Source organism: Rhinolophus sinicus, chromosome 13, assembly GCF_057876585.1.
Source record: "Rhinolophus sinicus isolate RSI-liver-muscle chromosome 13, RSI-T2T, whole genome shotgun sequence".
Taxonomy (NCBI): domain Eukaryota; kingdom Metazoa; phylum Chordata; class Mammalia; order Chiroptera; family Rhinolophidae; genus Rhinolophus; species Rhinolophus sinicus.
This window is the reverse complement of record NC_142513.1, coordinates 19,896,739-19,921,015: the sequence shown is the minus strand read 5'-3', so window position 1 is coordinate 19,921,015 and position 24,277 is coordinate 19,896,739. Positions and strand designations below refer to the sequence as shown.

Here is a 24,277-nt window from a genome sequence, read left to right as displayed (position 1 = left end):
TTTGCAATTCTGATCAGCTAGGGCAGTCTGGACTTCCTTCACAAGTCCCAGGAGTCACCATCTAGTGGGATTTTTCTGATATCCATCTCCACCCACTGCTTCAGACCAGAAAACTCTAGCATGTTCTGAACCCCACATCTGTCCCCAAACCATGTGAGGTTTTCCTGGGCCTTTGAGCTGAGGCTATCAGGAATGGGGCCAGTTCTTCAGGGCTACAGGGCAAGAGAGGCTTGGAGAACAAGCAGGAAGCCTGGCAAATTGCTATTCATTCTTATAAATTCTACGCTGGCTTGGAAAATTCTTATTTTTTTCCCCAAGCTGGAAGGGCCCTTAGAAATAACCTGGTCTAGGTTCTTCATCTGAGTCTACTAGTTAATGGTAGAACCAAGTCATTACAAGAGTCCCTACTCTTCTGGCTTCAAGACTAGTTGAGTGTTTTTTCAACTCTTCCTTCCTTTCCTCCCTCTACAGGAAAGCTCTTTGGCAGTCGATTCAGCTTGGGACCTAAAGCACAGGCGACAATAAACATTGTCGTTGAAAGAGAAGAAGTATGGCCATAAATATATACCCAGAACACCAAAGACAATGGAGTTCACTTGATATCTGAAGAATCTTAGCAAAAGGGCACGGGACAGGGATGCAAGTCACAGTGTGGGAGACACTGAGAAGTCCACTGAGCACTTAATGGGAATTGTCTCCTCCTTCCCCCACCACCAGGCACACACCACAAACTTGCTGATTCTTAACCCCAGCAGCTGAACTGCTCAAGGCCCAGAAAAGGGGCAACGCACACAGTTTACACCTTTTATTATTCTGATAGAAATTTCTCTCTCGAGAGCAAAAAGGGGTCAAAAGTCCAAAACCAAAAATATATGTCTTTATAAGTCAGAGCAAAGAAGCATTAAAGCAGTTATTAAAAAAAAAAAAAAAAAAAAAAAAGCCTCAGTGAACAGAGCAGAGTAGGAGGTGTTAGAAAACTCACTCCAAGTAATTTATTCGCTGGGAACCACAAAGGGCTTTCCCAAGAACAGCAAAAACACCATTAATTTCCCCAGTACCCTCCTTTCAAAGGGCTCCAAACACTTCACACATATCGTTTTAAATTGTCCTCAAAGGCTCCAAAATAAGGGGTTACTATTTCCCCAGGTTCAGATGGAGAAACTAAAACATTCCTGCCTGCCCTGCTCTGTCCACGTCATCCTAACAGATTCGGCCAACGGAGCCCGTGCCAGGGTGAACAGGAGATACAAAGATGAAAGGTATGAGCCCCACCCTCCAGAAAGTCAGAATCCAGTGGGGCATGACAGATGTGTATAGAAATCTTCTTGACATAAGGCAGCCAATGTCAGGTGCCTTATACCAGGTCCATATCCAGCACCCATTTTATCAAGTGCCTAACGTGCCAAGCGACGCGCTAAGTCTTTACTAGCCTCATATTGTCTAAGTCACACATTGGGTGTGGCTTATCTGATAGAGGAAGGAATGCAGGCAATGACAAGGTGGAGAGACTTGCCTAAGGTCTCAGGCCATACTATGGCAGAGCAGGGATTAGAACCCAGGTCTACCTGGTTCCAAAGCCCATGTGATGGGAGGTAACTGCATGGAAAACTAAGTGCTGGCCTTTGGACGTTTTAGTATCAAGCGCCCACATCTTAGAGGTGGACAGCATGACACAGGTGCCCTCACTAAATTTGGGGGGAATGTCCTGTTTCCCTGGCCCCAAATTGTATCTAATTTAGATTCTCCATCACAGGGACTGTTCTTCTGAGTCAGGAAACCAAAGGGAAGAGCCTTCCAAAAGGGAACAGAAGGGCTGAAAGGTCCTGAGCACTTTTTGTTCCACTGGTGGGCACTGGAAGCAGGTCAGGGCCAGGGGGCGTGGGGTCACCTGGATGGCTTTAACAGAAGGTCTGGTGAGGTCATGGTACGCATGCCAGCAGAGCATTCTTTGCTCAGAGCTGGAGGGGAACTCCTGCAGGGGAAGGAACCCCTTGCTAGAGATCCCTGGGGAAGGGCCTTGCTTGGTGACAGCTCTGCAGAGCTGGGTAATCTTTGTCTCTTTTGTCAAGGCTCCATTTTGGAAGCCAAGGAAGAAAGTACCAGGCTTACAAAATAAAGAGCTTCTAGGGCAGCAGGCCACTGTCGGGAGACCAGACAGGTCACAGCAAGCACTGTCACCCTGGGGAATCCCTGGGTCTTAACAAGAGCCAGTTTAATACAGAGGCTCTATTTTAAGCCCACAGGACCTGAGGCTGATGGGGGAAGAAGATACTCCAAATCCTGGGAGCAAAGCTGAAACTGGAACTAAGGAAGCCCAATCACCAGTCAAGCATTCTTTCCATTTCATTCACGGCATCCTTCTGGAATTGTTTTTAAATCTTAATTTCACCCTAACAAAACACCACCAACAAAAACCCTTTGATGGAGCCAGATACCTCTGTGTACTATTATCTCATTTAACACAAGTGACTTTGCTCCGATCAATGGATGGGTTAGTAATTAGTTCGCTCATTCATTACTTATATTCTACCTACTTCCAAAAAAAAGGTTCACAATGGCTTACTATAAAAGGCATGTGGTAAGGCCAAAAGAGCAAAAATGTTAAAATCAGTGAGATCTGGACTTGTGACTTACTATGGTGGCCACAGCCAAGTCCTTTCACTTTTCTGCCCCTCAGTTCTCCTCAGCTGCAAAATGGGGACACTCTCATCTCTACTTGTAAGGATTAAAGCAGATGGTTTCTGAGAAATGCCTGGCACAGATGTGGGCCCAGAGTATGCATCTCAACCAAAACAAAAGTAAAAGAGTTAAGTAATAAAATGTGTGTGAGAGAGAAAGGGGCTAATGAATAACTATATCAAAAGCTCTAAATACGAGAAGCTCTGTCCTTTCGGGCAACAGGGAAGCAGGACTGTTAGACCCTTCTCACTGTTAAATAAAGGGAAGCACAGAAGTTCATCAGGACAGAGAAAGTTCTTCATTCTACACGCAGAGAGGCTCATACACACACACACACACACACACACACACACACACACACAAGCGAATGTGCACGTGCACACACAGACGCACGCACGCACGCTTTTACTATTTTTCTCTCCAACAGGAACAGGGCAAACGGCTCTCCAGAGCCCTGCTGCCCCTGACCCACACTACTGCTGTGCGATGAAGTACTTCAACAGTTAAAACATTTTTGTGCCAATATTTTAAGAGTGCAGAAGGTTCCAAATTACATGTAAAATAAACAATGCCAGACTGTGAAAACTCTTGGCTGCAACGTTCTCTGATGTTAACAAGAGTTTCTTTATTACTGTAACCTTTCAGAAGTGAATAAAAATTATTTCTCTGCCCTAGTTTTGCCCTCCAGTAAAAGGGAAGAGAACAGTGACCATGGAAAGAGCTGTACAATGACCTCTCCTGAAGGCTGGGAGGCTGGGAAGGGGGCAGTTTAAAACACAAAGCCTTCCATATATGTTTCTAGTCAAAGGTTAGAAATTTAGTTTGTGCTGTGCTGATCATATTGTAAAATTTTACATTCCTAATATTTTTATGTAACTAAAACCCTTAGGGGGACGAGAGGGCATTTGCGAGAGCCCAGACTAAGCGGGCGCGATGGAGAAAACCCAAATCTTGACCAAGACTCCTCAGTCATTCGTAAATCTCCCTACTCAGAAACCGAGTCTGAAGGCCCCTTAAGAAACAGGGAAGAGCTACGGCTGGGCAGGACTTAGACAAAATATGTTACTTTGCAGACCTTTGAGGCAATGTGAATATTGGACACAGAAGGATCTCAAAATGGAGCTAGTCTGGATAGTCTTCTTTCACCAGTGCGGGAAAAGTCACCAAATGAAGGCAAACATGCTTTGTCCTCTCACCTGTCGACCTTTATCCACACTGTTCCTCTGCTAGGGATGCTCTTCTTGCATAGCAAACACTTATCTGAAAAGGTACAACCCAAATGCCATCTACCCCAAGCTTTGCTCCTCTGGGCCTTTCAGCAATTTTCAAATATCATAATTTCTTAATACTGTAACCACCTGTTTATGTTTGTCTTTTCCTACTAGACTCGGGGGTCAGGGACAATATCTTCATCACGTTTGTATCTCCAGTGCCTAGCAGAATACCTAGAAGCTAGCAGGCCACAATAAAATGGATGGATGGATGGGTAAAACCTTGTTTGTGTCTGGGAACAGAAATCAGACAGAGAATGATGAACTGCTAAAAAAACAGAACACAAGCTCTGGGATTTAACACAAGGCTAGCTTTTCAGACTTTCACAGAGTTGCAGAATGTTAAGTCTGGAAGAGAATTTAGAAATCATCTAGCTCTCCTCCCCAGAGAGGTGAGGTGATTTGACTTACTCAAGCTCACCCAGAGAGCAGCCAGGCTGGCCAGAACTCCTTCCATTGTACCATCCCATCCCTTCTCTCTACTGTTGAAAACTGTAGGTGTAAATATTTATTTGGCAGCAACATGAGACATATGATTAAGACTACATATTGTGAGAATGTTATTTCATTATAAACAAATGAACAATAGATATCACGCTAGGAATTCAAATAACTTGATATAAGATACGATATCTGAGTTGCTCAAAAAGCTAAACACAGAGTCACCATATGACCAAGCAATTCCACGCCTAGGTATATACCCAAGAGAATGAAAACATATGTTCAGACAAAAACTTGTACATGAATGTTGACAGCAGCATTATTCATAAAAGCCAAAAAATGAAAATAAGCTAAATGTCTATCAACCCATGAATGGATAATAAAATGTGGTATAATCCATACAATAGACTATCTATAAAAATAATGAAATACTGACACATGTTACAATGTGAACCTTGAAAACATTATGCTCAGTGAAAGGAACCAGACATAAAAGGCCACATATGATATGATTCCATTTATATGAAATGCCCACAATAGGTAAATCCATAGAGACAGAAAGTAGCGTAGGGAGTGCCAAGGGCTGGAGGGGGAGGAGTGGGGATTGATTGCTAATGGGCATGAAGTTTCTTTTTGAGGTGATGAAAATGTTTTGGAATTAGATAGTGGTGATGGTTGCACAACATTGTGAATTTATAAAAAAGCACATTTAAAATAGTGGATTTTATGGTTTATGAACTACGTCTCCATTTTTTAAAACGGAATAAAAAAATGGTACAATTTCTGCCCTCTAGGAGCTAACAATGTAATGGAAAGAGTCAAGACCAACATACAGAGATACTGAAGAACTCTTAGACTCAGCGTTATGCAACAAATAATGTTATGCAAGTTAGAGGAAGAAGGAAACACTTTAGTTTAAAATCTTCGTGCTAATGCTAGAGCCACCATTTTTAGTAACCACCTTGGCAGGCAATACAGAGTAGTGATTAAGAGCATGAGCTCTAGAGTCTGGCAGGTTTGGGTTCCAATCCAGGCTGCTGTATTTACTGTGCGAGCCTGATGAAGTTACCTGACTGGTAGGCTACATAGTGGTCTCCGAAAGATAGCTACATCGTATTCCTGGAACCTATGGATATTACTTTATATGGCAGAAAAGAACTTTGCAGCTGTGATTAGACTAAAGCTCTTCAGATGGGGAGAGTGTCCGGGATTATCCAGGTGTGCCCTTAATGTGATGACATGTAACCTTAAAATAGGGAGGCAGAGGGCTCTTAGACCCAGACAGAAGAGAAGGCAACATGATCACAGCGGCAGAGTCTGGAGTGATGTGGCTGCAAGCCAAGGAATGCCAGAAGCCACCAGAAACTGGAAGGAGCAAGGAAAAGATTCACCCCTAGGGCCTCCCGAAAGAGCACAGCCCTGCTAACACCTTGATTTCGGCCCAAACTGATTTCTGGCCTCCAAAGCTATGAGAGAATAAATTTCTGTTGTTTTAAGCCTCCATGATTGTGGTAAGTTGTGACAGCAGCTACAGACAACTAATACACTAACCTCTCTGAGCCTTAGTTTCTTCATCTGTAAAATGAGGATAGAAATCCTATCTATCTCACAGGTAAGATTGTTGTAAGATGCTTGAAAAGTACACCGCAAAGAGAAAGTGCTCAATAAATGTTAGCCATTACCATAGGTGAGCTCTGTATTGTTGAGTTTCTCTGTATTATGCTGAAATCCTCATGTCACTAGCCCATGCCCAGACCCTGCTCTTCTTAGCAGGGAGGGCCAGTGATCAGGAGACCTGAATTGTTGCTCTTCAGTTGGTTTCTAACTTACACTTACTCAGCTCTCCCAGGGCCAGTTTCTCCATCAGTTAAAAATGAAGCTCAGACAAGAGCAATGGGTCTCAAAGTGGGGGGTTTGTGAAAACAGATTGCTGGGTCCCGCTTCCAGAGTTTCTGATCAGCAGATCCAAGGTGAGGCACTAAACATGCATTTTTAACAAGTTGCTACGTGATGCTGCTGGTCTGGGGACCACACTTTTTTGAGAATCTCTGGACTCGATTATTTCACAGTTCCTTTCCAGTTTAACAGATTCTCCAGGCACATCTGACAGATGTAGCACTCAAATAAGAAACACTGCTGTATCAGGCTGAATAATAGCCTTAACACTAAGTTCCTTTCCTGGGTAGAGAGTGGGGGGGAGGGGGTAGCATGACTATGAGGTACACGGTAAAGACCAGTTTTAACTTTTGAACTAAGCAGAATGAAAAATCTTATGCAATGGTGGGAACAGGAAGAGGCTGTCCCATTATCCAACATGCTGGCCCCATTTTAATTTATCTTAATCCCACCTTTCTGCCTTTTTTACCAGACCCCTCCCCCTCACACTCTCCTCTAGAAACACATCTAGGTGTCTCCTGAATTCATTTATTGGCTTTGCCGTGCACAGTATAATACTGCCTTTGTTAGTCTCCCAGCCCAGCCTCTCCGAGCACCAGTATTCAGTCTCGGTGTTCCTCTACTCTTAAAAAAACATAAGCAAGGAGTCTCTGAAAAATAATTGTAAAATCAACTAAGGCAAATTCAGACGATGTGGAGACATTCAGACTCTAAATGCTGGAAAAAGAAACAAATTCAGAACATTGTTAGCATTCTCATCTGTCTCCCCCCGGCCCCCCCTTAATCTCTATTAGTCCCGTAGAGAAGGAAACCTCTGCCGTATTGGATTAGAAATTTTGAATAAAAAGTGCCTCAGGTTTGGGACTGCACTGAAGAAATGGAATGCCTCTGGATTCAAGAAAAGCTGTCCTCTTGGTCTTTGGAAACCTTCAGTAATACGACAGGGGAGAAGGAAGCTGCCATGGGGTTGATTTGGGGAAGATATAAAATGGACACTGGACTGGGAATCAGCATACCCTCGTTTGGGTCTTTATTCTGCTGTTTTCTAGCTGCATGACCTCAGGGAAACCAATTAACTTCTCTGGGGCTCCCGTGCCTCACTACAGAAATGAGAGGGAGGGAACAGATCTATGGTCCTTAACCTGAGATGAGCCTAAGAAATCTTCTGGGGAGATTTTTCAAATTATATACAACTGAGCCCCTTCAGACTGAGAACCATTTAATGAGAGAATCTCTGAGACAGTCTAACATTCTAAGCTTCACCTAGTCTATAAAGTAAATTAGAAGTATAAATGACGATAGAGAGCCAGGGAACCCATGAGGCAGGGGAGGAAGAGAAAAATGAACTTGGGGCGGGGGGCAGTAAGCAAAATTGAATGCAGGTGTGACATAAGATCACTCATTAAGTCAGTATGTGGAAGATAGTGCTAACAGCAGAAGCAAGTACCTATATTCACCCAGCAAATATCAAAAGGCACTCTGTTTCAAAGACCTCGGGGATCCTAAGATTCTTATCCCACCCAATGGTCGTGACCTACACAAACCCATAATTACAGTCTAGTGCTTTCTATCTCAGTTCATGCAAAGTGCTGCAGGAATACAAAGCAGGGAGTAGCCAAATACCCTAACATTGTTGGAGATGCTGGGAAAAGCTACTTGGAGGACGTACTATCCAGCTGTGTCGTGTAGCATCATGAGCAGAGAAGACAGGGGTTACGACCACTTCAGACAGAGGCAGTGGCATAAACAAAAGACCAGAAGCATAAAAAAGCATGACAGAATGTAGCACCGGCTAACATCTGGATGAGTGGAGCATGTGTTTGATGGGATGTGTGCAGGTACTTGTGCATCAAAAACCCACGTGTGGGGGGAGTGTGTTGGAAATTAGACACAAAGGCAGGCTGGAGCCAGAATGTGAAAATTCTTTACCCCCCGTTTTTACTTTTAAGAATTGCAAACTTATAAACATGCATGCTCTTTAGATTCATAATTAATATTTTGTGGCATTTGTTTAGCTCTATCTACAATTCACCCTTAAAAAACATGGGTTTGAACTCTGCAGGTCTACTTATATGCGGATTTGTTTCAATAAATACTGTAAATGTATTTTCTCTTCCTTCTGATTTTCTTAATAACATTTTCTTTAGCTTACTTTATTATAAGAGTACAGTATAAATACATACAATATACAAAGTATGTGCTAATCAACTATTTATGTTATCAGCTTCCGGTCAACGTAGTTAAGTCTTGAGGGAGTCAAAACTTCTCTGTGGATTTTTTTCACTTTGCATGGGGGGTGGGGTCAGTGCCCCTAGGCCGTGCATTGTTCAAGAGTCTACTGCATACATACACACGCACACCTTTTTTTCTTTTGCTAAACCATTTGAAGATAGTTGCAGATAACATTTCACCCCTAAATACTTCAGCATGTACCTGCTAAGAACAAGCACATTCTCCTACATGGTACTACAAAGGGTACTGTATGCCATTGCTAAGAAGTTTGAATTTTTCCTATATGAGATGAGGGCCCTCAGAGATTTCTGGACCGAGGAGGGACATACTCAGATGTGGGATTTAGGAAGAAAACTTCTGCCAGTTATACGGTGGGAGGGTTCAAGAGTGGGGAAGTCCAGGAGCTAGTGGAGAGGCCACGTGTGACAAAGGAGAGATGATAAGGATCGACATGAAGCAGTGGAACAGAGGAGAGAGAAAATCCAGATATATTTTGGGCAGAAATTGGACAGGCCGACTAGACGCAGAGCATGGCAGGGGTTGAAGATGACTTGAAGAATTCTGTCTTGGGGGGCTGGATGCAGGGCGATGACATCAGAAGTGAGACAGGAAACACAGGAAGAACAGGAGAACAGGTTCATGGAGCTATTTATCCCTTGTCTGCTGAGCGAGACTTATTTAGAAGTATTAGCGACCCCTCAGGGAGGTGTGGGAAAGGGTTTTGGCTGTGCCTAATGCACACAGCTCTATGCAGTATTGTAACTATGGTACAAAAGACAATCAAATGGAATAGGGCACCCAGAGAGACTGGAGGCAAGAGAGGTGATGGGTTGGAGAGCTGAACAGTTCTGAAATGATGAGCTGAATCGGGATTACTTAGCATGAGGAGTAAGTACTGCAACGGATCATAGAAAGGCAGGACAGGGCACTGAGGCAGCCAAGGCCTTGAAAGTGGAATTAGGTCACTGTCTTTCTCCTACAGAAATGCCATGAGATAAACTGTAGTTAACAAAAGGGGATCAAATTCACTCACTCACTGACTCATTCAGTCAAGAAGGAATTTACTGAATGCCTATTGTGTACAAAACTCAATTCTAGGAGTTTATAGGAACACAAAAACAAATAGGAATTAGACCTCAGGAAACTTACAATCTCTAACTGAAGGTAAAAATGACCATAAGAGAGATAAATAAATGATCATGTGTACAGATAGGAGATTCATGCTTTATTAAATTTCAAATACAGAAAGGTTTATAACTTCTCTTTCAGGGACACGCCCTGAAATAGTGATCCAGTATGGCACTCAGGACAGGCAACCAGAGCCATCAGACTGGCATTCTGGGTGCACGTACCCAGGCATAGAATCAGTTGGAAAACCACCTAAAGCACATACTCCACGCACCCTTGCTACCTCGTAAGGCCTGAGGGTATAAAACTTGTGTAGAGAAAGGAATAGAGACATACATCTTCATTTGGACCCTATTTAAATTCATTAGCCAATTCCAAAATGGAATTGCTCTGCATCCTAAGAATTTAGCCTTCTCTCCCCTAACGAACAAGTATCCACTCCAACAGCTTAAGACATTTTAAAAACTTTCAAAAGAACGACTGATATCTGAAGACAAACATATATTCTGATTTTAAAGGCCTTGAGCCCAAGGGATGTCTTTGTATTTACACTCCACCATTCATACTATTGACCACAAAAACTATACCATTAAATTGATTCTTATCTTTTAAAAACATACCTTTGGCGGTTACTTTAATTGTGATCTAGAGATACAAAGTATAGCAAAATTTTTACCTCATGGTAAAACAGGGGAGTTTGAAGATCTGGAGGTGGGGGGAGATCTGAGTGGAATTACAGAAGCCTGGAAGGAAATTTCCAGAAAAACTAAAACACATGCAATTGTTATTTTTACCACCCCTTATAGATTTAAAGCCTTTGTTAGTTTAGAAACATAAAATACTGTATGTATAAATTGATTTTTTTAACCAAATAATTCCATTAGAAGAGGGGAAAGGATGGAAAAATAAAAATAAAAATTGAGGGTAGAGGAAACAATTTGTTTTTCTTCCAATATTTAAGACTAACACAGCAAACACATGTCCTCCAAATAAAAAAAGGATACCTCCCCACCCCACTTTTTCCAATACTCATGGTCGGCTTCCAAAACGTTCTTCTTTCATCAGCTGTTTATTGGGCACACATTCAGCCAAGGGGCAAAGACAGGCACTTAGCAGACTACAAAGAGGGGTACATGTGATCCTGTCCCCCACCCCAACCCACTTCCCCTGGAAGGTAGTCAACATACATGAACGACAACGACACAAATACAGTGAGAGCCAGAAGGGTACATATAAATTATTACGATACTTCCAACGAGAGGAAACTGGGATTGGCTTCCCGTTTGGGGTGGAGAGATGTGAAGGAGTTGGGATTGGGATGTTAGGCCAATCCAGGTTTATGTACCACGGGAGGAAAGGGGCAAGACAGGAAGAGCAAGGCATTCGGCTTGGCTGGAGCGAAGAGTATGTGAAGCAAGGATGGAATGTGATGTTCACTGAGTGCTTACTATGTGCCAGGCACATGTGCTAGAAGGTTTTACATATTCACGGTTCAAGAAGAGCTAAGGGAAATTAGATTGGAAAGGGAGGCTGGAGTGTGATCAGAGAGAACCTTGCAAAGCAAAATGCTGGTACTGAAAAGCAAAGTAGAATTTTACAAAGGCGTCCAGTTCAGCCCACAGCTCCACCTCTTCCTAGGCCCTCTCTGCACCAGCCCGTCAGGCAGTTCTGCTAGGGAGAGCAGTAGACCATCAAGTAACAGGAGGGTCATCCTTATTCTGGAATGGTGCTAGCAAAAAGTCATCTGAAGTCCTGTGAAGGCACCCAGCATGCCAGGGCCCACTGATAAGGATAAACTCGTGCAGTGCCTTAACTAGCCCACCCCCACCCCTTCTTCCCACCTAGTCTCCAGGGCTTGGAAAGCTTAAACCTGCTCATTGTAAGCCACAAGGTGGAGATGTCTGGCAGGGCAGAACTGAGAGGAAGTCGTTTAGCCAGCCTAAGGTTACCATTAACACTTTGAGCCACTGCCTTGAGCTAATTTTTATGTTTGTTTTTTAAGTTTGGTTGAAATGTCACAAATGGAAAAATTAAGTAAAGCGCCCCGGTTAGCCACAAGACTGGACACACCTGGCTGCAAACCCAGCAAAAGAAACTTACTTCATTAGTAGGGGAGGCAGAAAGTGAAATTTACATCTGAAATCTGCCTGCACCAGGAGAAAGAGCTCAGGCCAAAGGCGCTGTCTGTTTTTACAGCTGTGTCAAGTCTTAGTTCTCTACTCTTACCAACACTCAGGAGTGAGGCAAGGGCCCAAGGAAAAATGGTCTCCAACCTCTTCAGCTGCAACTCAGCTCACAAAGGTTTTTAAGAACCAGTTAATGAAATAAAACAAGACCAGATGAGGTGATATAATGAACTTTATTTCCACAGCTAATTTATATGTTTAAATCCTAAATAATGTTTTTTTAAAAAGTCAGAACACTCTAAATTATTGATGTGATTTTTGTAACCTCAAATTTAACACTTGCTTTATACCAGCTTCACTGAAGATATATGAGTCTGCCTTGTTTTTCACAATAGTTGGGCTCCTAAAATGCTGGCAAAAAGCAAATTTTTGTAAAATGAAAAATTCCCACCAAACGAAAGACTGGAATTCTAATTTCAAAGTGCTTGATTCAAATTTCTGATTTGTCATTAATTCATAAGTGGCTCTATTAGTTCTCAATGTTACCCACACAAATCCACTCAAGTAAAGTAATGGCCTCTAAGAATTCTTTGGCACAAGAAAAATCACTACTACATTGATCAGTCTTATAAATCCTTGTATGAGTTTTCTTAAAGATGTACACCTGGGATGCCAAATAACACAGATAGATTTGCAAATTACCACCTTCAAATCACAGGTTGTCCAAGCTGAAAAGAAACTTGGAAATCATGTAGCCCACCTCCATTCCTCCCCACACACTTTTTTTTTTTTTTTTTTAATGAAAACACAGAATTACAGAGGAAGAAAGACTTGCTAGCGAGAGTCAGAAACAGGCCAGACTGGCTCCCGACTGCCTACTACTCCCTAACTCTCCAGCCACATGACCCTAACTTTCCCATTTCTTTAGGTTGTACACAGAGAAGACTGAAATCCCCTCTACATACACACACAATCACACTCACAACTTAGAAGTGTTGAATATATAATTTTCTTGCCTTTATAAAGGGTGTCTGCTGATATCATGAGACTGAAAAGGGGGGATCAAATCAATTATAATAGAAAAGCAATAACAGTAATTCCTCAACCCTTCCAAATCTCTTATTTTTAAATCATCATCTTTTATTTATCGTCTTTGTAACTAAACTGGAGCTGGGCATTTCCCTTCATGAAGGTGCGTTGAAGGGTCTACTTGGGGAGCATCATGGATCATCTGAAACCCTGCTCTTCAAAGTGGAGTTGCCCCTTCCCTACCTGCCCTACCAGTGGCATTGGCATCACTGAAGCTTTATAGAAATGTGACTCTCTGGTCCCACCTCAAACCTACTGAATCAGAATTTGTATTTTAACAAGGTCCCCAAGTGAACTGTAGGCACATTAAAGTTTGAGAAACACTGATCTAACACGCTTCTCTACAGGGCAGCATCATGCCTAGAACAATACAGATTTTTTTTAAAATGGCTGAGTAAAATGAAAGGATAAAAAAAAGGAAAGACTAATGCTTGCAGGACGGCACGGATGTACACCTGGGCCAGAAACTAATAAATCAAGTATGATTTATCTGAAAGATAGGTGGGCTTTAAAACAGAATTTCAGAGGCTAAAGTTCAATTTCTTCACCCAATGTTTACTGTGCAAGCAAAAAAACTGGAGATAAGAGAGGTCTCCTGCCTTTATAAAGCATAATAGACATTAAAAAGTAGCACAGGAGAAGGCTCAAAGTGTTGAATATTGTGCTAGAGCTATACATGGAAATCCAAAAGGAAATTCATGGAGGAGGGGCAACTAAAAGGCTTTCCTGTGACCCAGAAGTCACCTATGGCTCATTAAGCTATTCAGGTTGGGGACAGGTGGCCCACATGGCTCTAGTAGTCCAACTTCCAGCACAGTTTAGTCAACAGTGATAAGAAAAAAGGCTAACTAATAGAAGGGCTACTGTGGAACTGCATGGCAGTCGGCCAAGGCTTTAGCTGGCCGGGGGTATCATGGGTCATCATTAATGGGAAGATCTGAGTCTGCCAGCACCACCCTATGTCCACTGTGTGCTGCCAGAGTTGGGTAGTAAGTACTTGAGGGTAACTGGAACACTCAGCTGGATGAGGAGCCTAAGGCGGCTGATCCCACTCTAGGCAGCTAAGACAGCAGAAAGGCATGGCAGGAAGAAAGAAAAGAAACCAAAGAGCACAATTACAAAGACAGTTGAACAGTGACTCCAAAATAGATGATGATGATGACGATGACGACAGCAGCTAAAACTGTGACATATGCTATCACCTTCTTAGACTGAACTGATATGCCAATGGGCTACTGTCCCAGAGAAAGGCATATAAATGCCAGTGAAGTATTCCCATGTCCACTGTGCTTCCTATGCAGCTCCTCTAAAGACAAGAGAATTTGAAAATATCCTCAACCCACTCTCAGTAGGCAACCATCCTTTCCATAACTTAGTCTCAAAGACTATAATTTTACACACATAGTAAGCACATGATACCAGTAGACAATAACATAGGGATATGTGAAAATAATTACAATAAATGAAAGTAAAACCTGGGTGAAGATCTTCCACTTAACTCCCATGCAGCATGGAAAGATCTCCAAGACATATTATTGAGTGAAAAAATGGAAGTTGCATATAAGTCCACAGAGGATGATATCACATATAATAAAATATATACACCCAAAACCAATACTACAAATTTTCTATGGATAACAGGAAAAAGTCTTAAAAGACAAATAGCAAAGTAGAAACAGTGATAACTTCTTGAAAGGAGGTAACTGGCCAAGACTGGGATGTAAAGGGATTTCAGTCTTAGTTGAATTTTAAAAACAACTCTAAAGCAAAAACATATCTAATATACACTGAGTTTAAAAAGCCAAGATGTAAAACAGTGTGTATAGTATAAGCCCACTTGTGTTATGTTAAAAGAATTACAGTTATAATTTGTATTTGTATAGAAAACTAGAAAGATACATCAACTCTTAACAATGGTTACTTCTGGGAAGCTGGACTAGGGGAAGGACACTTGTTTTTTCCATTAAGCGCTTTTTACTATTCAATTTTTATTCTATGAACATGTATGACTTTTTAACAAATCTATAAACTTTGTTTACTTCTCAATCTACAGAGAGAACTTTGCTCTGTAATGAAAGAAACCAAATTAACCCATTTTGTGACCCTGTCTGATGGTTCTGTTTCAGATGTTCCCAAGCTAGGAGGCACAAAATGGGAAAAAACAAAGAACTACAATCTAATAAAACATGGTCGAGACACATAAAATACGCAAAATACACAAAGGAAGACAGTATTTATATAACCAACTGTATTCTAATGTTTTTGTTTCATCTTCCTATTATATTCTGTTATATATATACTACATAGTCTCCTTTCTCATGTTAATGATTAAGTATACTAACGTGCATTTCCAGAAGGTACCTTGCCAAAAGTATTCTTGGTTGTTAGTGATCAAGGAGCTTGTTATTCAGTACCTGAGAACAGTACAGGCCCCATGCCAGGGTCTTTTCATTCAACCTAAATTAGAGGACTGGTTCAAATATTGAATCAGTGTCAACAGCATAGTGTCCTTATACTGGATTATTATTGGAGTTCCTCCAGTCACCAAATTCATCCTTATCACCATGCTTTGGGCTTAATAATCCCATCTCCATACACAGGGTATCCTCACACTTGCCAGTGTGTGCAAACCTATAAATAAAGCCGTCTGTGGCTTGTCAGTCTCCATAGAGGCAGAGGTGACTCTAGCTGAATTACCACTTGGCATTAGGCAGCATTTCACAGAAATCTAAAAGCAAGGCCATTCTAGAACAGATAAAACTTCAACTCAGTCCCTCATTGTAGTTTCCAGGACCAGAATCTCACAGCACTCACTTACCCCCATGACTCTGCCACGCTGTTCAACATCCTCCCACATAAAATGAACTATGACGCGACACATGTATTTCCCACTCCGGCCTTCCTGCTTCATTCGGACGAGACACATCCTGGGTGGGAAGAAGACATAAAGAGTCACTGGCTGTTTGCATTTTTCACATCACACATTCCCACTGAAGGTCAGCTCATCTGAGTGAATTCAGCAGAGCAGAGAATCACAAAACTGGAAGTGATTTTTAAAAAGCTTTTATTGAGGTATAGATACCATAAAGTACATAAGTCTTAAGTGTACAGCTTGATGAATTTTTATATATTATATACATCTATGTAATCACCACCCAGATCAAGACATAGATTATTTAGGGTACCTCAGAGGGCCCCCTCACACATGGAAGGGACCACTTCTGGTTGTAGAAGATAAGGAAGTCTGAACCCTTCATTTTACTGATGACAACAGGAGTCCTACAGAAGTAATCTGCCCAACATCACCGAGTCTGTAAAGATGGGTAAAGTACTGAGCTGTCCAATATGGAAGCTGCTAGCTACATGTAGCTATTTGAGCACTTTAAATATGGCTAGTTCAAATTGAAATGTGGTATAAGTTTAAGATTTCAAAGATTTAGTTCAAGAAGAGAAATATCTCAAACTGTTTATACTGATTACATGTTGAAATATTATCAGATATATTGAGTTAAATAAAACCTATTATTAAAGTTTTCATTTTTTTATTTTTGCTTTTTTTAATGGAGCTACTAGAAACTTTTAAATTAAATGTGTGACTTGTATTATATTTCTGTTGCACAGCACTTGTCCAGAATGTAAGTCACAGAAAGTATTATGATTTCATCTGTGAAATTATCAAATTGTTTCCCCCATTAGAATGTAAGCTCCACTGAAGGTAAAGAACAAGTCTGTTTTTTTATTATCACTGTTATTTCCAGAGTTTATGTATAGTAAGCACTCGATATATATGTGCTGAATAAATAAATGAATAAAACACCTCAGGGACAAATTCAGGGCTCCTTCCCCTATACCACACTGCCTTTAATCTGGAATCCAGAGGGCTCTGTCTGCTTAAGACCTTACGTAAGAATATAAGAATTATATTTATTAATTCATAAGTACAATATTGTAAGATATTATAATAGTATAAGTATAAGTACAATATTATAAGATATTATATATCTTATTTAAATATATAAGAATATGAACAGGGTCATCAACTTTCCAAGCTAGTTCCTAATCTCATTCTCATACTTATTTCTATTATCTCTCATTAGTTATTCAGTAGCTACAACTGGACTAATCACCTCAAAGACAATTCCTGCTTTAATTATGAAATATTCAGTCTGAAGCAACAATTGTATCCCCATACACAATTAATACTGCCCATTACAATCTACTAGCAATAGCATGGTACAATGGAATGATTCCAGCCTGGCTTGCCCCAACATCTCTGTTAGTAGCTAAGAAGGAGAAAAGAAAACATACTTATCAAATTTGCAGATGACAAGACACTGGGCAAGAAGACAAATATGCTGGATGACCCAACCATGAACCAAAAATACTTCAACAGGCTGTTTCAACGGGCTGAATCTAGCAGAATGAATTTGAACAGGAATAAATCTAAGGTCCTGTACTTCGGCCTAAAAGAAACACTTATAGAGGTACAGGATAGGTGAGTCATGCCTACCTATGTGTGAAAAAGCCTTACAGGCTTAAGTTGACAGTATATGTTTAGAGGGAGTCAAGAGGATGATGAGGTTGCCCCCAAAATGTATGTGGTTTTAGATACAGTAATGGAGATATGATATCTTCAATGTGCAAAGTTAAAACTTCTTTCTACTCAGCATAGATTGACTCTACTTGGAACACTGTTCATAGTTTTGAACATTATGTTTTAAGAGACAAGAGAAAGAGAAGAAAGGTCAGAAGACATTTAACCTGGAGAAAAACAGGAGAGCTGCCTTAAATATTGTAGAAGAGTGATTAGACTGTCTAAGAATTCAGAATCAGAACCAACGTGTGGGCCACAGAAAGAAAAATAATTAACATTGAAATAATTAACATTGAAAGCAAAACTTTTTAACAAGGGAGTTTCTGAAGATTCAAATGATGGAATGGATAACCTCAAAAAGTAGAAAACTGCCTACTTCTGAAGGGGGAATACTCGTAAATGTTTAGTAGAAACTCAGCTCTCTGACAGAAGGTTAACAACCTGATCTCTGTCATCCCTTCCAACCTTGGATCTGCTGATGCTGTGATTCTAAATGTGCAGCCTCTGAACCCAGTTAGTGCCTAAGAAACACCATTTGTGACAATAAAAACATCAGGTCATGGAAAAAGATTTGGCCACTTTATATAATATAAGGCATATTCCAATGCAGAAACAAACTGGGGAAAGTTCAACAGTTCTTTTTCATAAGATCACTCATGTCAGCCTCTCACGTGAAAAGAACTGTGTGTACTGATGCTTAAGTGTCGTCAGAGGCCAATTCATCAACAGCTATAGTGAGGTAATGGAATTCTTCATTTATTTGAAAATTCTGTAGTTTGTTAATACACCTGCCCTCTGAGGTTTAAAAGGCACAGATTTTCTCAGGCCATAAACTTATTAACTATATCAACATGGAGTGAAGTATTTTTTGTTTCACAGCTGTTTGTTCTGTAGCCCTTAACCGATAACAGTAAGCTCAAATGGTCATCTGGATTGAAAAGATAAAGCAAATTGAAGACACATTCAAGATGCTGACTGACAATTCACTCAATGAACATAAACTGAGTTCCTGCTGTGTGAAGGAATGTACATGGTTGGATTCTGTGGGGGTTAGAGTGATGGTTAAAAAGAGCCCAGCTTCCAAGGAACAGTTAGTCTCCTAGGGGAGACAAAATACCGCGTTTCCCTGAAAATAAGACCTAGACAGACAATCAACTCTAATGCATCTTTTGGAGGAAAAATTAATATAAGACCTGGTAATATATATATATGTATATGTATATGTGTATATATATATATATATATATATATATATATATATATATATATGTATATGTATATGTATATGTATATGTATATGTATATGTATATACGTATGCATGTATATGTATATATATATAATATTATTATATTGCATTATATTACATTATATTATATTATACCCAGTCTTATAGTAAAATAAGACCAGGTCTTATATTAATTTTTGCTCCAAAAGACGCATTAAAGCTGATTGTCCAGCTAGATCTTATTTTCGGAGAAACACGGTACACCATATACAAACAGCCCTAAAAGAGAATGTGGTAAATGTCCCATGAGAAGCACAACGTGCAGTGGAGTTTGAGAGGATTACTTTTGGCTGAGTGGGATCAGAGAAAGCTTCATGGAAATGAAACATTATACCTGGGGCTTGGAAGATGAGCTGGACAGGTAGAGACAAACGATAAAGAGAATTTCCAGCAGATGGAACATTATGAGCAGAGGCAGGGAGATAAAAGAGCTCAGCACACGTAAGGGAACAATGAATCCTAGACTTTGTGGGAGGGCAGGTAAAGGAAACAGAAAAATATGCCACAGAGGTTATGAAGGGCTTTGAAAGGCCATGCCAAAAAAGTCCGGACTTTACTCAGTAGACAATGGAGAGCCACTGAATGTTTTTCAGGAAGAAGGGTTATAATAATATTAGAACCTTGGCATTGATAGCAGATGAGTCTCTAAGAAGTTAACGTCATCAGAGCTGGAAAGTGACAAATTTGGTGAATATTTACTTAGCAGAACTACAGTGTTCAGAATAGTCTGATGCAGAAATATAAACTAAAGTGTGCACCTGCCTTTTGAGAGATACGTAACAAGCAAAGCTTATTATAACCTACACCTATTTTTGCTGATACCAACAATTTAGAAAACATGGATTCAAGTCTGCTAAGTGAAAGGAGGGCAAATTCTAATTACTCCTAAAACACTGTTCCTAATTAGTTCAATAGACACTTAGTTGATGCAAAACACTTTCAAATATAAAGCTCTACAGTAAATTTCAGCACACATGGCTAACATTATAAAATCAAAACAAAGAATCAGTCTCCTCATCAACAAGAAGTATAATGAAGATTCTCCCATGAATTTGGGAAAATAAGATTCTGATCCACAGAGCTGTCCACTCACGAGCACCACGTTCAGCTAACTAAAAGCTCAACTAATTTTTACCCTGAATGGCTTAATCCAATTCTCTAGGTAGTTAAGGACAGAAAGGAGTCCTGTTGTGAAGAACTTCTGTTTGCCCTCTTCAAGGAGAAAGAACAGAAGGTGGGGTCCCACATCTTAGAAAGTCAGATGCCTGGAATGTCCAGACTGAGCAGCCGAAGGTCAATTCTTGGGCCACCTGACCTTGAAGCCTACATATTCAGTCTACTCCTTTCTCTATTTAATAACTGTTTTGAACAGGTAATACATGCACATGGTAATAAAAACTAAGTCTCCTTCCTACCCACTTTCCCCAGCCAGCCAGTTTCTCTCTCTAAGGCAACCACAGTTAGAAGTTTCTTAGGAATCCTTCCACATATAATCCACAAACTAATATGGATATGTGTTCTTTTTACAAAAATGGTAGCCTCCTTTTTCCCTATTTTTCACAATGACAGCCTCCTACACACACTGTTCTTACATTGAGAAAATACTTACGCTGCTACAACAGGATGTAAGTGAAGAAACTGCAATTCTAACTCTGTGTTTCATCCACAGATACCACAGTCACCCGAGTAAAATTTTTTTTAGGTGCCAGACATAATAGATTTCCACCAATTTACATAGCAATTGTTAGGGTAACATCTGATCTAGCTGAATTGAGCTTATCTGGCAATTTTCCCTATTCTAAAAATGACTAAGGAATAGGAAGAAAAAAATCCTTGACAGCAAAAATGAACAAGTGCTATAATTAACAGCTAACACAACTGTGTGCCAGGCACTGTGCTGTGATTTAGGAGCACTAGTTCATTTAATCCTTACAACAACTCTATGAGGCTGGTATTCTTACTATCCCATATTATAGATGAGGAAACTGAGTCTTAGAGAAGTAACTTGCCCAGAGTTACAAGCCTAGTAAGTGTCAACAGAGATCTGAACCCTGATAATCTGATCCCAGAGTGATATTGTTTCTCTGCCTCCTTTAATGACTAAATGAAATCCTCTGGATTCCATTTATTCTATTTTGTATTTAATCCTCACAAGGGCAGTAAATTTAAGTTTCAAAACTAGCATCACATTAGAAATAGCATATCAGAAGGGAAAAGACTGGCTAACTTGAGGCTACAACAACAAAAAGTAACTCCTGGTAGCCTAACCAGAAAGGAAGAAGGATCGGCCTGGTGGCTCTGGTGGTTTGAGAACCGTGTTCCTAAGCTGAGGTCGCAGATTCCATTCCCATACGGACCAGTGAGCTGCACCCTCCACAGCTAAGATTGTGAACAACAGCTCTCCCAAGAGCTAGGCTGCCGTGAGCAGCCGGAGGTTGGCGTGGGCTGCTGTGTGCTGCCCTGGGCTACCGTGTGCTGTCGCGGGCTACTGTGTGCTACCATGAGTGGGCAGTGACGGGCAGCCAGCGTGAGCTGCCATGAGCCGCTGTGAGCGGCCGACCAATGACCGGCAACCGACTGCCTCAGCCCGAGGGAGCACAAGGCTCATAATACCAGCATGGGCCCGGGAGCTGTGTCCTACAACTAGACTGAGAAACAACGGCTTGAACCGGAGTGGGGGTGGGGGAGGCAGAAGAAAGGAGAGGACTAAAAATTTATTTAAAACAGAACCAAAAAACAGTACAGTAACTGAAGTTCAATAAGGAGGGTAAACCCACCCCACACCCCTCAAAGAAGACAGTCTGGCAAAATCAGTTACAAGTTATCAGGGCCTCCTGAATCATCCAGAAATTGTTCAAGTACGTTAGAAAGTGAAAAGAAAATGAGTGAAACAAATTCAAAATGGTAAACAAAAAAAAGACTTGATGATCCTGGTACCCACTGCGAAACTAAGCTTACACTTGGCACAGGCTCTGACCAAATGACAATGTCTGAGTCAGTAAGTAAACTATTCCACAGCAACTGAGAATACTCGGTTTAAATAAAGGAAGAACAAAAGAGCTCTGCTTCAATTCACATCGTAGATGCGTTCCTCATAACAAATGCTTAAATTAAATGTTCAGAGGTCAAATTACATTCTGCTACTGATTCAACTTCATAATTTCAGAGCTCTAGCTCTGTTCTGGGGAGATTAGAGAAGGAGGGAGGGGGGACTTCCATGCTAAAACATAGTAAAAACTGCTCTTAAGAATGCAAAATAAACTTTAAAAGGTTTCACCTTATGCTCAATTTTGCTGTGAACCTAAAACTGCTCTTAAAAATATAGTCCATTTTTTAAAATCTTTTTAAAAAGAGACAATCTAGATTAGGACAACAGAAATATTTTACAATGAAAATTGATTACCTGCAAGAAGTATATAAAAATAATAATAAACTGAATGTTTTAAAAAGAGACAATCTAGTAACAAAACCAAACAAAATTGTTTTAAATAATTAATTTAATCATTCACTTATCGAGTATTTACTGAGCACCTACTCTAAATATAGACTTAATCTGCATAAACTACTCTGTTTAGGAGCAATTCCTAAAAGAAACTAAAAAGAAACTAAAAATTTATTTAAAACAGAACCAAAAAATAGTACAGTAACTGAGGTTCAATAGGGAGGGTAAACCCACCCCATACACCTCAAAGAAAACAGCCTGGCAAAATCAGTTAAAAGTTATCAGGGCCTCCTGAATCATGCTGTTTGATGCTGTTCCTAAATCTACAATTTATTATTGAGGTTTTAAGCTTCACAGGACTATCCTTGTCTCTCAGTGATTCCAGTGGCTCATAAATAATACTGATCTCTTTTACATATAAGGAAAGCAAATAACCCAGCTAGCAAAGTAAAGAAAAAAAGGAGCGTTCAAGCCCTACCTAGTCTGATGGCTCCCTAACATCTCTAAAAGGCAAGCGCAGAGACAGGAAAAGGGAAGAAAGACTCACTGATGAGGAAACTCAAAAGCTAAAGCGTTGGGATATAAATTCTGCCTATGTCAAATAATAATGATTACTACTATTTATTAAGTCCTCCCATCTGAGACTTGTCACTGTAAGAAGCGTTTGCATTCATTATCGCTTTCAATCTACCTAACCACCTGACTAGCCTAACTATTCCCACTTCATATAAGAGAAAACTGACGCTCTCAGGAGGTTAAGTAACAAGATTGCACAGTGGAGAAGAGAGGAGCTGGATGAAGCCTGAGCTTGCCCTTTCTTTCCCCCAAGCCACAGTGTCACCCACTGTCAGCACTGGCCATTTCCCCCATTCTGTGACAGCACAGCTCGAAGCGCCTCTTTCTGCTGAATCAAACGAGGAGAAAGATAACACTGCCTGCAGAGTTCAAACGAACTGAGAGTTTCCCAGCCATGCTTTCCTCCTCTCTGCCTAAATCTGGGAGGGAAGAATTCTTGTTATTCCTGACGCTGACCTCCTGCCATGTACTGGCAGCTGTGAGTATCCTGTCTCGCTTGCTCTATTTGGGCCTTCTGATAATGCCAGTTGTGTTTTGGCCTGTTTCTCCCTTAGGGTAGTTTAGAAGCTGCTCAGAGCGGATCTGATTTTGAATTAAATGAAAACTAGAGGGCACTCAGGCAGGTCTGTCACTCTGCTGCTATGAAGGAATCCCAAAGGGGACTTTTGCATAGCTTGTTTCCCTTATGCTGCCACCAGCTGAGGCCAAGAAAGCAGAGTCTACATGGCCACACTCAAGCCTCCGCAGTGTGCTAATGAATGGGTTTATTTATTTGTGAGCTGGCACGCTGACCCTTTCCCGGGGCTGTGTGCATGGCTATCTCCACCTGGTTTCCTAAACTCTCTCCCCACGAGGCCTAACCTTTATGTGGGGAGCATGGGGGCCACAGGACAGTCTGTGGGCAAACAGACAAGTGGGGTGAGGCACTTCCTGAAGCCATCTCACCTGACAGTGCGCCTCCTCCAAGAGCTATACCTGCCCTGCAGCCTGCCTGTCAAACCCACTGTAAAGAAAAAGCTCCTGGGTAGCAGGGACCAGGGCTCTTAGGTTATGCAATGTTAGTAAAATGATGCTGCATAGGCCTTTGCTTTGGGGAAAAAGCTCCATGTGTGGGTATTTGAACAGAGCGACTGTAGCTGGGAAAGGGAGAAAGCGAATATGCACAGGGCCAGGGCTCACCATATATAGCAGGTCTGGAGCTGCTGGAATCCGGCTGAGCTCGAAAGCCCTACAGCTACAGCAAAACTGCTCTGGTGGTTTTAAAGAGCCCTCTTGCAAAGACCGGGAGTGTCTGCCAGGGCAGTTCTCTGGCTGGACTGAAACTGGAACCAGTCTGTTTTCCAACCCCTTCCCACCTCCACATTTTACTTCTCTTCTTTCCCAGAGGCTTCTTCCCCTAGGCATATAAAAAAACATTTCAGTGTTTCCCTGTCTTAAAACAAAAAATAACAAAATGTTTTCCCCCCTCCATCCTGTTTCCCTCTCTAGTGATCATCCTCTCATCTTTCCTTCTCACT

The 24,277-nt window shown here is 41.1% G+C and overlaps 1 protein-coding gene across 1 annotated transcript in view; it reads right to left on the bottom strand.

The window, feature by feature from the left end:
* Positions 1 to 24,277, bottom strand: part of UQCC1 (ubiquinol-cytochrome c reductase complex assembly factor 1) — a 90,582-nt gene that overhangs the window by 28,663 nt on the left and 37,642 nt on the right. The window contains exon 7 of the mRNA XM_019733379.3: positions 15,681 to 15,789. Coding sequence (XP_019588938.3) covers positions 15,681 to 15,789 — 109 coding nt within the window. The remainder of the gene's footprint in view (positions 1 to 15,680; positions 15,790 to 24,277) is intronic.